Below are 17810 nucleotides of genomic sequence, written 5' to 3'. Positions count from 1 at the left end.
ACTAAGGCCACTCACCCTACTGCCAACTCAATCACAGAGCAGCTCACAACTTAATGCAAGACAGTGCATCAATAGGATCAACTCTGCATGGTCTGTGTGTGATGAAGCTACTTATTCCCCTGGATTCCCTCTATCCAAACCCTCAGCTGATGTACTGCAGATTTATGTATGTAAGACCTAAATCTGTTAAATTAATATAAAACAGGATTCAAGTTAACACAGACATTTACTCCAAGTAAATCACATATATTGGTAGAATGTCTTATAAGACTGTCATCTGCTAAGCTGGTAGAACACCATAAGACGACCTTAAGTGTGCACACAGCACATACATCACAATAGAAGAAAAAGAGGTTCTGTAGTTGTTACATTCTACTTTCTAAAATTTAAGCTACATTACAAGCATCAAAGTGGTTTAAATTATATTCCCACTTAAGGTCATTCACATGTCCAAAAACCACATACACATTCCACTTCAACTGTCATTAGGAAACTAATGATGCCGCCTATTAATACAATGATCTCAATAACCTAAAAGTGCAAGATTTACTACCAATTAAGTATTCAACAAGCTCTGTTCTCAACCGATGAGAGCTTAAGAAACCCAAATTTTACTTATGACAGATCACAGTTTGCCGGCTCTTCTCCCTTACCAGTTTCCAAATGGTATTTCATTGTAGTATTAAGATCACTGCAACTTTTGAAGCATTTCATTAATTCTTCAGAGCAGTTAGGGACTTTGATACAAATTGGTTTGGACAGCAATCCTCATTAGTGAATTAGTAGCAATAACAGAAAGCCTTACCCTGCTGGGTCGTAGGTTCAATCGGCTGAGAGGCTGCCTGCAAGACTGGCTCAGAAGCAGAGGAGTCTCCCAGCACAGAGTTTAGAGAGTTCTCAACAGAGGCAGGGGTAGCTGCAGAGGGAGAAGGGAGAACACTAGGCTTGGATGAGGGAGTCGAGGCATTAGGGGAGTTTGGAGAAGGAGAAGCTTGAGGTCCAGAGAGTGACAGAGGCGGAAAGGAAGGCAGTGGTGGGGGAGGAGGCGGCGGAGGTGGAGTTGGACCTGAGGTAGAAGGTGAAGGAACCGCATAAGTCACATTCTCAGAAAGCCCATTAGGAGCTGTGGGAGATGCGGGCATCTGAGCCACTGGATTAGAAGCCGACACTGGGAGGACTGGTCTCGGACCCGTGGCTTTGCCTGGCGGACTGCTTATCATTACTGGAGGTGATGGGGGAAGCGGGGCAAAACTGGGCGCAGACCAGGCAACTGGCTTTGGGTTTGGAGGTAACGTCGCCGGGGCATTCACTGGAGAAGGGGGCCGAGAACTTTTGTTCAGTGGACGAGGAACCGTAGCGTAATGGGGAAGAACTGGGTGGAAAGCTGAGCCTAAAGATGTAGCAAAACGTGATGCAGAGTGCCTTAGAGGCGGTGTAGGGGGAGTGGAAGTCGGTGGTGCAGAAGTCACTACAGCATACTCCGGTGTGGCCTCTGACATTGGTGCTGAGACTGCTTTTGCATATGATGGAGGAGGTGCTGAAGGAGGCTGGCAACTGGAGTATTCAGGAAGTGGAGTGCTATACGGGGAGTTGTCGAAAGATGGAGCTGGACAGAAGATGGAAAGCAGCAGCAAAGGCAGGATAAAAAAAGGAGAAAGAGAAAAAGGGAGCTAATGAAGCAACAAAACCAGCATTCAAACAAAATGTATAAATGTAGACTACAGTTAGTACCAGAGGATTAGGCACAAGTGAAAATACTGTTAGGAAAGTTTTATATCTCATAAACAGCTTCCTTTAAATTTCACCAACTATTTTTGTGCCAACATTGAATTTACAAGCGTGTTCTAGGATAAGTTTTCTCAAATCCCACCTGTGAGATGGATTAGACACAGGGTTGATTAATCAAGTCTTATCAGCTTTCATCTTCTTGTTTTGTTGCAAATTGCAAGCAAGTGTAGTGATCTTAACTTTTCTTTGTTAAACAATTCCGCTAATACAAACTCATACCATAGGCAGCATGTAAATATTACCTTTCTCTTCCCTACAAAACACTCCATCACAAACTTCAAAGTACTTGGAATAAAGCTACCAATAAAATCCCTTTTCTAAAATGGCTAGTTTTTTACATAATATATTGAATTCTACCTTGGCCTGATCACTTATGTAAAACTGAGTGAGCTACTGAAGAACAAGAAGTGCTTCACTAATGTTCCATTATATTACCCACGTGAGAAAGCTTCCAATTGTGGCTTGATGCATTTCCGCAGGCAGTACATTATCTACAAATACATCCCACTGAAATTTACTACAATCATAATGAAGCAAGACTTCATACTTGAAGGCATTTCTCACACTATTAATTCACCTTACGTAAGTACGTACCCTCTACATGAACACACTCAACCTAATCTTTTCTCGTCATATTACGTGATGAGAATACACCTTGTTTAATAGAGCAAACAACGACAAAATACTTAGAAATCTTAACTCATCATACTTTAACCAATGCTGGAGATGCCCAGTGTGATTCAAGTTCTTCAAGCAACCAAGAAGTAAAGCAATGGAGTGAACAAACAATTTAAGCATTTTATTTCAGGGTTAATGGACAATTACGACAGGCAAATGAAAGATCTTGGACTTCTTCCCTTAAGAAATGAAGCAATTTCAGCAATTACAAGTCAAGCACTGACTACTCTTGAACAACTATACTCACTGCCCTTTGTTGTCTCTCATCCATCACCCAAACACATAAGGAGTACGGTACTCGAACACGCTCAGTTTTGAATTTCTTACCAGCATTTGAAATTCTTCTCTCTCTTTCCCATTCCAATTGTTCCCTTTCCAACTGCTCTTGTCGTTCTCTCTCTTGCCTTTCCCGTTCAAGTCGTTCAAGTCTTTCTCGGTCCTGCCTCTCCTTTTCCTGTCTCTCCCTTTCTAGGCGCTCTTGTCGTTCCCTTTCTTGTCGTTCTCTCTCCAGTTGCTCCTGCTCTAGGCGCTCTCTTTCAAGTCTTTCCCTTTCTAGCCTCTCTCTCTCCAGCCTCTCCCGTTCCATTCGTTCACGATCCAGCCTCTCCCGTTCCAGCTCCTTCTGCCTTTGTTGCTCTTGCAACTGTCTACAATCATGAAAAAAAGGAAAAAGACTGAGCTGCAAAGTGAAAACCAGAAATATCAAATAACTGTTAGAGGGAAAAAAAAGGAGATGAAATAACAAACAGTCTTTGCAACACTGAGAATAAAACTGCAACATTTGCACCTATGTAGAATTCTGAACTTTGCATGCTGTTTTTTAAAGCTAGATAAAAGGTATTATGTTTGCTGTAAAAAAAAAAAAAAAGAACCATATAGCCAATAACTAATTTAGCATTCTGAGAGACAGCTTTCAAAAGCTAACAGAAAGCTACTGATGATAATTTACTCACTGATACAATCTTATGAGCTGAGGATATGGAGTTATGCTTGCTCTTTGCATGGTATTTCGTATTTGAAGTAGTGAATAAAAGAATAGTGAAATAGCAATAATAAATCCCCTTAAAAAAACCTTTCATATAAACCAGTCAACCAGTAATTATCCAAATTTTACAGATGTGTCAAAGTGCACACTTTATATATTCTTTTCCACTTGCATACTACTACTACACCTTTACATTTGAACTATCATCCAGATAAGAACACCTTTCAGGGAGAAATGGGGCAGTGATAAGAAATCTCGGAGTGGGCACCAGGGAAGCACTGCAGGGTGCTAGCATGGGTTCCAGCTCCTGAAAGTCTTAGCAAAGGAAGGCAGAAGGGTGCAAAATGCAGAGAGGAAGAACAGAAGCAGATAAACAAGCAGAGGAAACAGAAATAATTTCCTAAGAGTAGGAAGTCCACAGGCTGTACAAAACTGCATTTTTCTTTTTCTATTTTTTTTTTCTAATATTCACTTAAGGGTTTTTTGTTGTTGTTGTTTTTTGTTTTTTGTTTTGTTTTTAAGCAGTCAACTAACATGCATGTTTCTAGTCAACTAAAATAAGGGAGCTCAATATTAAAAGAAGAATTAGGCATGCCCTCCTCCTCAAAGATGTGACCACTATGTTTCTGTCAGCATATCACTGAAAAACACGTTAGTTAACACCCAAATATCACATTTGTAAAGAAAAAGTTATATATTAAGCACATAGACATTTTCTGCTCTGCTTAAAATGCAAGCTGAAGATTTCTCAACAAATATAAAGCACAGTCAGTTTTTTTTTTTGTTTTTTTTTTTTTTTTTTAACTATACAGCAAACAAAAAGACCTAAATTTAGACACCTTAATCTATGGCATATGTTGTCTTCAGACTGCTACTGGCCAATTTTATTTAGGAAGGTCATTGATCATTCTACATCATAGGCTTACAGCCATGTAAAACTAGCATGAAAATGAATGGAACTTTAGCTATTTCACTTCTGTTCATGCTCGGAATATACTTGCAGAAATGGAAAGCCCAGCCCATGTGCTGTTACTATTTAGGTCCATCTTATCTCAGAAGAATGATCCTCCTTACAAATAATATATAAAAAAGCCATTAACACATTGACAGTTTGTTACAACATGCAATTAAATCCCAGTTATGTACAGGAAAAAAAATGACTCTCTTTTACTGAACTTGTTTCCCAAGACTCTGAGAAACTGCAAAATAGTTCTGCTCCTGCACTCCCATGCAACAAAATTGTAATGGCAGTTAGAAAGAAATTAATGCTGCATGTCACCTTGTTAATGCTTGATTTTTAACCTCTCAAGTCTACCAAAAACTACATTAATTGACTAATGCATTTTTTGTACCAGTAGAGGGTTACCATAAAACATCAAGAGAATACAATGCAGACCACAGAAACATTCAAATACTTCAAAAGTATTTTTGGCATTACATTCCTACATTCTTACCTGCTGTGTTTTGTACAAAACTAGTTTTCCTCTGTACTCTCCTTCCCTCAGATAAATATCTATCAAAGAAAAATGGGGTTTTCATCTTGGCTACCTTCAGCTGAGCCATCTTAGGCTCTTATTTTATAAATGACAAGTGGACACATTTTCCTATCTAAAAAAGGCTATTCAGAACAGGAATCAGCATTTACACGTTCTGAAGCAGCTTCACTCATTTTGTTAACTCACTCATTCTAAATTAGTACAGTCTATCTATGAAGCTACACACTGTCAATCCCAAAACTAGAATGTAGATAAGGTACTTAGTTAGACGTGTCATATTATGAAACTTGAAGGTATCATCAATTGATCAAGCTTGATGTGTTCATCAAGCAATTCCAAGAGCTGCATCATTTTGTATTTTAGCTTAAGTGTAAGATGCACTTCAAAATTAAATTGTGTTGAGACCGACTTGTTCTCCTAATACATGTGAACACATTCATAAGGCTTACCTGGGCTTTTGTCCTCTTCAGAGAGCTATAAATATACACAGTGTTCACAAGTCAAAACAAAATGTACTTAAGCCTTTGAATGCTTTAACATTTATCTGATGCAAAAAAATACTTCAGTCAGCAAAGGACACATACCAAACCATACTGGCTGCCTACCAAGATCCAGACAAAAGACAGAAAGAGACCTACAAGATAACCATTTTTATCTGCCTACAACCTGAATAAAAGAATTACCATCATTAAACAAGTGATTCAGTATTTAACATTTTATTTTTGTACAAGAGTTTTCATTTTCCATTTACTCAGAAAAATCCAGAAAAGTTCTGATTTAATTTCTAACTACGCAAATACAAACTACGAACAAGTCACAAAATTTGCTTACAATTCAGATGTTCCACTCAGAGAGGGCAGCAAAATACCTTGCAAACATTTTCTACAAGTAAAACAATTTTAAAAGATTAAAAACTAATTTTGCTTATTAAAACTAGGATAAATGATATGTTTGCTTTTACAGTTTTTTGTTATCACTTGATAATGTAATTTCAAAATTCTCTAAAGCATTTCTGAGACGTCAAGAATCTGGTAGATCTAAAACACATGCACTTTCTATGTGACTGAAGAATTGTCATGTATGAATGTTCACTATCTACCAACCAGGACAACTTTTAATGGAGCTCAAGAGGCACTGCAAATGTCCCTGCATGCTATCTATCTGACAGCGAAATGCTAAAGCAAATTGACTAATTATTTTAAAAATGTGAACTATTATAATCTAACAGCTGATGTACATTGAACAATTGACACTGTGCTACAGAATCGGACAGCACATCGCTTACATGCAATGTAGGTATTGTTTTACTGTTTTAGACACACATAGTCAACAAGTAAGAGGTAGTGCTAATAAGCTCAGCTTCTGATGTTAGACAAAATGAGTCAATACCTTTGTACAGAGTGGCTGCTTTCTAAGAGTATTTTAGCAAGTAACAGTACTACACGTAACAGATCATCACACAATGCAACTAGGAAGATATTCCAAATGAGTCTCATATAGTACCTCAAGGAAAAAAAACAACTAGGTTGTGTTAGCTCTTGTAGATGAATGACTGAGATCCCCAAGTCCCTTTGTTAAAGGTTTCAATACAATCAAAAGAATTGAAGTCTCAGTCACTTCCTTCAGAGATGACCATCACCACATGGGTTGAAGGAAAAACAGCAGCTATATTAAGAAACTTCACCTTTGCTGGTGAAACAATATTCTACATCAAAACAAATCTAACGTACAGGGAAAGACGATTCTTTCATGAAACTTCTCACTTCTTTACTCCCTAAACATTAAATCTCATCCTGTCAAAAAATAAAACAAGAACAGAACACCATGAAGAAAACACTACAGATAACACTCACTGCAAAGCAGCTGGCAAAAGAAAATAGATGCCTGCTCTTGCAGGCCACCTTATTTCCTCAGGTGGGAGTTTTCCCTGTACGTTCACATAAATCTTTCATATTTTAACATTGGGTTATTCTGATCTTCGCTGTGGGATCAAGCCATTAAAATTCTTCCTAAAAAGGTGACAAAACTGCACCACGACCATCATGTATTTACCTGAATAACAGAATTCACCCATGAACCTGAAGGACTTCTTGTCACAAAGCCAGATACATTAATAACAGGTATTTCCACAAGCAGTACTGACAGAAGAATCTTTATTATTACATCCAAATCCAACAGGCACTGAGCAGATCAACATTCCAAGCTGATCAGAGAACAACTTGAATTTTTTTTTTTTTTTTAAATCTCACTGTAGAAAACAAGGAACCACAAAGACTGAAGAAAAAAAATATATATGGAGGACAGACTGAAGAGATTGCTGCACTAAGCAGTCAGCTGCATGCAGCTAAAGCCTAGTATTTCTTTGCCATCTTTATGAGCACATCGATTTCATATTCTGTTATTCCTTTGCTGAATAACGTACAAGTCAAAGGAAAGCATCAAGTCACTGAGGGATACGAAGAGGAAAACCAACCTGTTTTGTCTGCTTAAAGCTGCAACCAGTCACAGCAACCAAAACAAGAATAGGGAAGAACCACTTTAAGAGGAGTGCACTGAACAAAGGCACCAAAAACATCACTTGATCCACTAAAACTTCAAATTAAACTTCATGGCCATTAAGTTGAAGCACATTTACCAATTTAAGAAGTTGCACTGTCATGACTAGCACTGTGAGGTCAGTAGCACTCCAGTCAGGCAGTCTGGGCATGCCCATGTTTTTAGTGCTCTGAGCTCTTGTGTACTAGCTTCTCTAAACCTGCCTCAATATATGGAGCAATATACAAAAGACAGCAACATCTGGAGTTTTATTGTAAAATGCTGAAAGCCCAAGCACGTGGGCAAAGATACCATTATCTAATCCAGCAGTCACTGCCTATCTACCAGAATGCATCACATATGATCCTCACCTACTCCCACCACTGAGTCACTGCAACAAACCAGAGCAGCTGGCTGCAAGCAGGCAACATGTAGTTTAGCTCCAGATGCAGGAGTGACCTCAGCTTTTCAATGATGCCTTTCGGATTTTACCAGAGAGTGGCAACCCAGTGTCTGGACATCAGTTTAACTACATACAGTCAATCCAGTTTGATCACTGTTGAACCGTTTAGAGAAATAAACTGAAACGTGTTTTAATAAATTGATTATTCAGAACATAGTAATAAATCGCTAATTTAATCCTCTGATCTTCTTTTGCCCAGGTTCTGAAAGGGAAAAGGTGTGCCTTCCATGGTCCTTAAAATTTGCACAAACTTTCCTGAGTAATAAAATATGAATATCAACATGAAGACTGCTCTTTCATCTTCCATACTGAATACTTATCCATCATTTCATAATCTAACATTTGCCGGAGCTCACTCTCTCATATGAAGATAAAATGAGCTGGAAACACACAGTGGAGATCTGCAATGTTTGACTGTTCAACAAAGGTAGAGATTTATGAAGTGAGTTTAAGTACATGCTCTACCTTTCCAGTTTCAACACTGGTGGACCACTAGGTCTCTAAACAGTAAAGAAAGGTGACCACTATGATTTTTTTTTTCTGAAGTTTGCAAAGAACACCTGACACTTTAACACCATTTAATACAAAATTATACAGGAATTTTAACTGCATAGCTGTGTCATGATTTTGAAACACTAATCTAGTTTATTTGTCATCACAGCTATTTCCACCATTTAAGCAGCTTTCCCTTGAAACTGATTGCCAGTGAATGCCAAAATTCCACTGTCAAATTTGATTTTCCTTTAGACTAAGCTTAAGATATCCCAAACAATAATATTTAATGTACAGGAGGTTTTCCCCTCCCTCTAAAAGTGTCCAAGAACAGGGACTATCCATTATCTCTCATTCCATTTTGATCAAAATCTGCAGCGTAATCCATTTCCTGCTTCTCTCTTTTGTATTCATGTACCTCAACTCTCATCAGCAGCAAGATTGGTTTCTTCAGGAAAACTAAATAAAACATAACTGGTCTCAATCCAATGCAGGAGGAACTGCTGCTTCTCACACTTCCTTAGCAGTCCTCCCTTCCACATTAACTAGGAACTTCCCTTTTGGCGTCTGTCAAATGCTTTACACTAAAGAACGCTGCATCAATTGCCTTCTGTCTTTCACAAAAGAAAACAATTTGGCGGTAGTTTACTCAGCTGTTTTATCTGGTTAATTATTCTTTCCTTAGAAGAGTTTTAAGGCTTTTCACATTACCAAAGTCAAACTAATCAGCTTTCATTTCCTTGATCAAAAGAGATTTAAGGTCTAACAATGAGCTTTTATGTCATAAGCTTTTCAAAACACATTAGATGGAAAACAGAGAAAGTTTTTCATCAGTCAAGCAAAAACTGGTAACTAGCCACCATAATGAAGATGTGAAGGCAAGTACAAACCAAAGGATTATTACATACAGAACTTCCAGTAGACAAAGGGGTTTATTAATGAACTTTGATGAGGCCTCAAACATAGTTCTCTTTAACTTGGTCTTTTAAACCTATTATGCAGACAAACAGAACACTTGAACATACCTGGCAGAAACCAGGTTGAAAGAAGTCCTCTGTGCACAACAGATCTTAATAGAAAGTAAGAATCTCAAATAGTAGAAAAACCTACTTTCAGTGGCAAACCCCTCAGTGATATTTCCATGAGTATGACTGGGACAGAACTAGTTTCATAAAATGGAATCACAGAAATGAAAGTTTTGGAAAAGATGTGGACTATTTTCTTACCCTGATTTCATAATTTTCATTAAACAGAAAAATAAAACCCATTGAACTGAAGATTTTGTGAAATAGTAAGATTTCAAAGAGACATTTTTCAAGAATCATAACTAACACACTTGCAAAACCATCCTTCAAGCAACATACATATTCAATTGCAGGAATTAAGGCAGTAATTTTGCCAGTGTAGTTATAAGACTGCTTAATAGAAGAGAGCTTTCCTCAGTCTGTTGCGTTGTCTGACATCCAAAGCTATTCACAGCTGTAACCAGCCTGCACCCCCATTGCCTCTACATAAAAACAGTTATGTCTCTGTAAGTCAGACCTGACAGACCTAACAAAAATTTTACTGTGAATGGAAAGAAACTGTGAGTGGAAATAAAATGAAGTGCAAAAAAAAAAAAAAAAAAGTGTCACTGCCATACCAGAACTCTTTGTTTTCCATAAACCTTGCGGGGGAAAAAAAAAATTAAGTCTTTAGGATGTGATAAATAATGCTGATGGGCCTTTGTTTTTGACTCATTTTCCTCTCTTCCCACTGTGCAGTGAAGTTATTATGATCCAAATTACCTCAGGATGACCCAGGAAACCACCTCAACAAGCTCAACCTGAGAACTAAGCTATATTGCTACAATTTCATCTCCCTGGAACCCTTAGCATATGCACTGTAAAAGAAAAAAAGCACAAAAAAAACCCAAAAAACAAACTCCACACCTACCTCTTGACTTCATCTAAATTGTGACCTTGTGATGTAAACTTCATGTGGACTTTTTAAGACACATAGCAGCATTCCACTGAACATTTATAAATCTAAACCAGGAAGATAACTACTATATTTAATTCATATGCCTATCTCAATCATAACTGTTTGCTCAGTTAAACCTAATCAGTTCATAAGCCTTTAAAGAAATTTTACTCTTCCAAAATAAGTTGTCAGATAAATAAACTTCAAAGGCAAAAGAGAACTGGAAACAATACATGCAGCTACTAACTAGAGAAAGGTCACAGACTAGGTGAAAAAAAAGAAAACCAACAGTAGAACTCAGGCTATAAGCATAGAAAGCAATGGGCAAACTTTCCTTTCTTTACATTTTAACTACTAGATTTCTACTTAATTGCAGGACGCGGGTGCTTGTTTTCTTTCAGTATTTCTGTACCTGTTTTTAAAATAGTTGAGCAATTATATTCAAAATCATGAACTTATCAAAAAATGTAGACCCTTATAAGGTGGTTATAAATTAAGATCAAAGCTTGAGAAAAAAATACATTTAATCTGTAAAATACGATCTGTTCATTTAAGCCTTTCAAAAAATGATAAGAACTGCTATCTCTGGCAGCCTCTGAACTTCTGCCATAGACTGCCAAGAAGCCTTCCAAAAGATGTTATGAATACTGCACCACATCAATACTACTTTCTAGGAGTCACACAACCAAGTCCTCTTTAATAGCATCAAAGCAAACTCAGATACAAATAAAAGCTTTAAGCAAACTTCAAGTATTGAACACCTATCAAAATAAACCCCTATTACTATTCTGCTACTGAGTTTTGAGAACTTTTAATAGTTTTGATTACTTACGACAAAAGTCGGTCAACTTTTGGTCCATTACGTCCCTGAAAGACAACAGGTGGCTTGTATACCTTCATTATTCCTTACAACCTATACACTTCCTCTGTTTCTGATGCTCTTGGTCTCTTTATTTATGAAGCAGCGATGATTTTCAAGTTATTTATAAACATTAACTCATTAAATTCCTCAGTGTCATACCAGATACCAACTCAGTGAATCATATTCCTGACAATATATTTATCATGGCTAGAAGAGAAGGTAAATTTATACTCACGGGTAGCACACAGAGGCATGTCATGAACTCATCTTGTATTTTAAAATGTTAAGTAACTCTGAAGTTATTAGCAAATACCTATGTTAACTGAGGTTGCTCATTACCAAATAACCAGTGGAATTCGTATATACTGCCTAACACTCCGACAAAATGAAAAATAACTCTTAGGACAAAAGAATGCCTTCACTTTTGAGGATCAAACAGAAGCTTAAGTGTTTTAAAGCTTATCATTGTTATATTTAAATTAGTGCAAGTTAAGGAAGGTTAGAAGTTATCCTGAAATACTCCCTGGTTATTCCGATATGGAAAGCACATACGTGTGCTAAGGTTTCTTTTAAGAAAATGACAATTTATAAACTTACCAGTGAAGTTATTTAATTGACCACTTGACCTATAATCTTAGCCTTACAAAAACCTCAGTGTTTTACACTGCATATGTGGTCCTAGTGGCTTTATAGACTGTTGTTCAGTGCATACAAATGCAAGCATTCATTTAATACGCTCTGAAAAGTAAAATTACTATTTTAGTACTTTTATTCAAAATGTAGGACATCTAAATAATTTCTAAAACAACAGCCTTTGAAAAAAATAAAACACTTCTGTTGACAAAGATTAAATTCAATTCTTCAGCTTCCAGATTCATTAAGATTCTTGAACAGCTATGAAAGCAAAGTATAACATCAGATGAGTTGAAGATCTCCTTTAATATGCCATTCTTCACTGGCCACTCCTGTGGCAAAGTATCTGTGAGGCAATACTCGTGTCTATTTGTGCCTAGGGAAGCCCTGCAGTTACAAGTCACTGAAATTAGCCCTACTTCAAAAGCAGAAGGTTAGACTAGATCTTTACAGGGTCCTCTTCCAACTTCACTTATTTTGAAAGCAGATCTTTTATTCAGACCTAGAATCACCTAAAGTGTATTTTCTTAAACTTCTTTAATGTGGAAGTTGGTCAAACACTACTGGATTGAAGGATTTTTAAGGGAAAGGATATGAAACCAGCACATATAAGAGAATTATTATTGAGTCATACCTTAAACAGAAATCCCTCATCCTAAGAGGCACATTTCAGATGCAATAGCAAAGCTTGCATTTCTACTGATGCAACTCAATTCCATAGTCTTTCCCATACAGTAACGTTCATTCCCTTCTCCTGTGCTCTGATGTCTTTCTGCTCCCCCCTCCAGTACTCAATTCTGCCCACTCTGCCACTGAGACTAGAAATGTAACTCACAGACCTGTCAAAAGTAATACATAAGTGCTTTTTTCCCCAACTATTTACTGTTCTCTACTTTATCACAGGAAAGCTGTTGTTATTACAGTCTGAAAGTTGAAAGACACTTAGTGCATAAGATGTAGCTCAGAGTTAATTGAACTGTATTATAACTATATGCTAACAAAGACAAAAAAACAGCAGAATATTTGTGATATATTCAGATAAAACGGTGTTTCTCTTAGGCTTGTTGACACAAAAGCAGTGTTTTTTCACAAACAATCTGGCTATCAACATAAGTACTCATGCTAGTTCCCTATCTTTTTTCATGGGCAGAAAAAAAAAAAGACAAATCAAAAACAGGACCAGACTTCAAAGAGGATGTTATATTAGATGAAAACAAGTAGAGCACACAGATCAAATGAAAAGTGAAGCCATAAGAACACCACCTAATAATACAGCCTTTATGCATAAGAAGTTTCAAGAGAGACTTTCAGAGCCCTTCATACGGGGCAGCACTTCTTTCTGGTGACATCCATCTACAATGCTTCTCTGCTAAGTGTTTCAGCACTAGAAATTTCAATTAATAAAGCTTTCTAAAGGAACAGAAAGGGAAATAACATTAAAAAACACTACAGTGGAACAAAAAAGATCAAAAGAAAACAGCTGTTTAAGAATCTGTCAAAAGGAAAGGAACATAAAAAGAGACCTTTATCATGACAGCAGATTTACACGTAAACACCTTAAATAGACAGATTTGTAATGAGCTTCTTGATGTTCATTTTTAAACAAGGGAACTGTCAGATAAAGCAATTCCTTCTCAGATTTAAGAAGTGTCATATACTGCTGGAAAAACAGAGACAAGTATGACCAATGTTGATGTCAATACTTTGTTCCATAAGTGTAGAGAATTCATGTAATATATTCTATGAATTGTTTGTAAATCAGCCATCTGTTTTCACTCACCTCTATATAAACTAAGCAAAAAGAGTAAAAATAGAAAAATCTTCAGTACTATTGCCAGTGAGACCCAGCACATTAATACTATTATGTGCATTTCACTGTCAATCTGGGCCACTTTTCATTCAGGGACCCCATTCCCTGCATCTGTACTCTGTGTAACCCAAATCACTCCTACCATCCCTTCTGGAAGGGAACAGTTAATCTCCTGGGAGCGGTCTGATGGTAAGACAATCCAGGACTGCTTCACAGGCAGTGAAGACAGCCCAAGACCTTTGTTTTTTTACTTTCAACTCTGTCTGATACCATTACCCTAAGAAGACCCTGTCATTTCATATACCACTATCCCAGACACTCTCCAAACAGCACTAATCTGTACTGACAGGCAATAAAAGAAGGACTATGACAGTTTGGAAGTTTGTTCCCAGAATGTAGCCAAATGGTTGACACACACTAATCATTAGAACAAACTGGGAAAAAATCCTGCATGTTAAAATCTTAGAGATATGAATAAGTGGACATGGGACAAGGCTCAGAGGCTTCTCATTGAACAGAACACTGCTTAGAGAATTGCCACCTGGCCAGAGGATCAGAGACATCTCCCAGTATTGCTACAGTAATTGAAAATTACACTACTAATGGTTCTCTGAAGTCATATACTGGAAGCTGAAAATGAAGGTTGTTGGGTGTTTTATTGTTGTTTTTTGCTAAGATATTATAAAGGGAACAAGTTTTCTAGTTTTCCCATGTAATGTTTTGATCTACTACCCCCACACCCAGTAGAAATAAAAAAAGCCATTCCCCTTGATGATTTAATTATTTCCAAAGGTTAAAAGTCACTTCCTTGCTTGCTTTTTACTTTCTTCTTTAAAAGCAGGTGTAAAAACCTGAAGCTACAACAGTCACTGGAAAAAAATCAGTCTCGCTGAAGATAACAGTGGTGAAATCTTTCATCCAGACCAACCAAATCTTTCATGACAGGCCAAGAGCACCAAGCCTTGCAACCTCTGAATGGCTGGAGACCAAGAACAAGTGATCTAGCTATTAAGTTTTATAAAGCAAAGCTGTGCTATTGAAAATCACAAGCATATGCTGCTCTAGTGGAAGAGATTATTAAGTCCTCATCATTTAATTTCTCATTATCAGTGAAGAGCAACTACATTCTTCAATTGAACAGCTTTGAACAGCTTGCTCACTTACAGTACCATACCTTCTCTGGATGTCCAATTCTTCTTGTGATGGGCCATTTTGCACTTGAGAGGGAAGCTGTGAATTCTGTCGAGGCAATGTAGGACCTAAAAGCGAAGACAGATCATAAATCAATGGTTTGGACTTCTACTTTGTGAGGGGGAGAAAAAAAAGTGTAACCATCTAGGAACATGAACAGCCATTGCATGACATAGAAGCTATCTACTCCTGCTTTGTAAGCCAAACAAGCTCAACAACATAATACAGCAAATAAAAGCTGCAACAAACGTTACCTGATCTGCAAAATGGATTTATTTCACATGGATGAAATTTTTACAGAAATGTAAAAACAAATTTTTATAGATGATGGGACTTAACAAAAGCTTTGAAAAGCACCCGTGTCTGCTGTTTTCTTAAAACAGTGAACAAATGTTCTTGGAGGAACAGAAAAGGCTCAAAAACTATAGCACTCACCTAAATAGAACACTGGAAGTTAAAAACAAAAAAAAGAAAGAACAGGAGAAAAAAAACATCAGAAGCTTATCACCATACCGAAAGAAGGAAAATAAAGTATGTTTCTACAAATCACACCAAAATTCACTCAGATTTTAGCTTCTCAACTTGGATCAGAAAAACTCCCTTTTGAGGTAGGCAAGTATTGTGTCAAAAGGAAAAGGCACATAACTATTGCAAAAACTGCACATTCTACTAAACACTAGAGATGTAAATGAGACAGACATCACTCTCCTACTTTGCTTGCAAATACCTATACAGTACAAAATTATTTAAGAATTAACAAAATTGAAGGACAGAAAATTGGAATTGCATACAATACATAGTAAATACATTTTTTTCAGCAAAAATGGTTGGTAAAACAGGAAATCAATTAGATGGCAGCTACATCTAAGATTACAGAACTTAAAATTAAAGAGAATTAGGACTAATAAAAATTGATCCATTTCCGAGGAGGTCCCAAAGCAAAACAGGAATTTCTTGCCAAGATTCCACTGAAGTAGTTAAGAGTGAGGGGGGGGGGGGGGTTGTAATGAGATCTCATCCATCTCAAATGTCAAAATGTAGATGCTGTTTGCCATCTGAACTTGGGAAAGTCATCCAAAACATAAAGAGATCATGTGCAACACATTGAGACATCAAGGACAGTTAATCTGCCTCAGATTCAGCAAACAAGTGCCCTGTTCAAAGGCAACACAACAAGGTTTGCATAGTCAAAACAGCACTGTATTGTTTCCACTGTGGTTATGTATTCAACAAATTCTGAACATGCTAAAACTTTCTGTATCCTACAGTTAAAGTGAATGTATAAACTTACTTATAAAATACAGAAGCGGAAAGTGTATTACAGAGGTTATCTTTGTTATTTATTCTTTTCAGCAAGCATCAGGTCCTCATGTCTGAGTGCACAACAAAAAAAGTGCCTTGGATGCACTACTTTTGCTTGGAGCATCATTAAGAGCTATCAACAAATGTGAATCTTTATTACTTTTAATACAGAAGATCTACCTATAATGACAATTAATAATAAAACTGTCAGTAAGTGGAAATATACTGGTCATCTGGAAAGTTTTTTTGCTTTAAAACTTCTGAAATTAGATTTCTCTGCTCATCTCCCCTGCATGACAGCTGCCAGGCTTTTATGCCCATTAAGCTGTGACTGAAGCTCTCAGGCAGCCCAGGAAGCAGCCTGGCTGTCTGCAGCACGCTACAACCTTTCATGGCCTTTTAGAATTAGACACTATCCAGGAGCAGCTGTATGGCTGCACAAAGGTACTGGATGCCACTAAGTGCTGGCTACATCTCACATATTCCTTTTGCTCAGACCTGTCATTTATCAGAACAAACCACACAGATCTAAGCATTAGAAAACAAAGAACAGAAATTAGAAAAAAATAGGAAGAACTTTTGATGACAGCTACGGTCATTCACTAACTGAAACTATAATACAGTAGAAACAACTTCATCAAACCTACACCCATATGAAGTGTTCACTGAAGACAGAAGGGAAAGGAGGGAAATGAAGTAATGGACAGGTTGTTGTATCTTGCTTTTGTTATTCTACAAATAGAATTTGTACTTAAAATGATTATGTTCTACCATGGATCACAGCTTCATGTCTCGTTGCCTCAAACTTCTTTGTAGAATACATAGTGCCAAAACACACAAGCCAAACTTGCAGAATCTAACCAACCCACCCTAGAAAGTCCTGGTACTTCCTTTGCATCTGTACAGGCAAGAAACCCAAGCACCTGCTAACAATTAACACGCTTGGGTTTAGTACCTCATATTTTTGCCATGAAAAAATGCAACCTGAGCATAACAAAGGCTTTTAGGAAAGAAATGGTGAGCTGCAGAGCCATCTGGCCTGTTCACCAACAAGTTTCTCCCTGCAAACACACACTTATAAAAACCCCACCATGCTGATGGATGTAGGCAAGTTAAAAGGTACATATCAAGTGGCAAAGTGTATGTTTGATGCTAATCATTTATTACAACAGCCAAAACCACCATTTCCTTGCTAAACTGCAATCCTTCAGATGGGGGGCAAGATGCTATAATAATTTCAAAAAAGCAGAAACAAGCAGGAGCTGGGTAATAAAAATTTTTCTCAGAGGCTCCAGGATACTTCGGCAAAATCAAACTCAGAGAAGCAATCACAGACCCTGCTGGAAGAAGCTTGAAGCAGCAGGATTACTATCTTGAAAGATCAGTACAAGCCAAGTGTAACATGAGGCTGAATGGTCTATGCATTTTGAATTTCAAGGAAAATCTAACATCTTTCCTTCTCTCAAGAACGTACGGACAGTGCACTCTGGCATATTTTAACAGAGGACATGATTTCATGTTTCATCCATCTCCTTTAAAGGCTTTCCATTTTTCAGCCTGTTCTCACCTTTGCATCCCCCTTCCTCTGCAACAGTTTGGACAACTGGTTAATG

General features: G+C 37.4%; 1 protein-coding gene across 12 annotated transcripts in view; it reads right to left on the bottom strand.

Moving 5' to 3' along the window:
* The window catches only part of ENAH (ENAH actin regulator), a 106526-nt gene that overhangs the window by 18721 nt on the left and 69995 nt on the right, over nt 1-17810 (bottom strand). For 7 of the 12 annotated variants that reach the window (XM_090134979.1, XM_090134978.1, XM_090134981.1 and 4 more), the window contains 3 exons: nt 14879-14963; nt 2794-3113; nt 806-1606 (listed from right to left, as the gene is read on the bottom strand). In XM_090134979.1, coding sequence (XP_089991105.1) covers nt 806-1606; nt 2794-3113; nt 14879-14963 — 1206 coding nt within the window. Of the gene's footprint in view, nt 1-805; nt 1607-2793; nt 3114-11231; nt 11630-14878; nt 14964-17810 lie in introns of those variants that run through there. The other 5 variants (XM_090134985.1, XM_090134987.1, XM_090134988.1 and 2 more) reach the window with 3 other exon arrangements.

This window comes from Phasianus colchicus, chromosome 2 (genome assembly GCF_987193195.1).
Source record: "Phasianus colchicus chromosome 2, bPhaCol1.hap1.1, whole genome shotgun sequence".
In the NCBI taxonomy this organism is placed as follows: domain Eukaryota; kingdom Metazoa; phylum Chordata; class Aves; order Galliformes; family Phasianidae; genus Phasianus; species Phasianus colchicus.
This window is presented reverse-complemented; position numbering and strand designations above follow the sequence as displayed.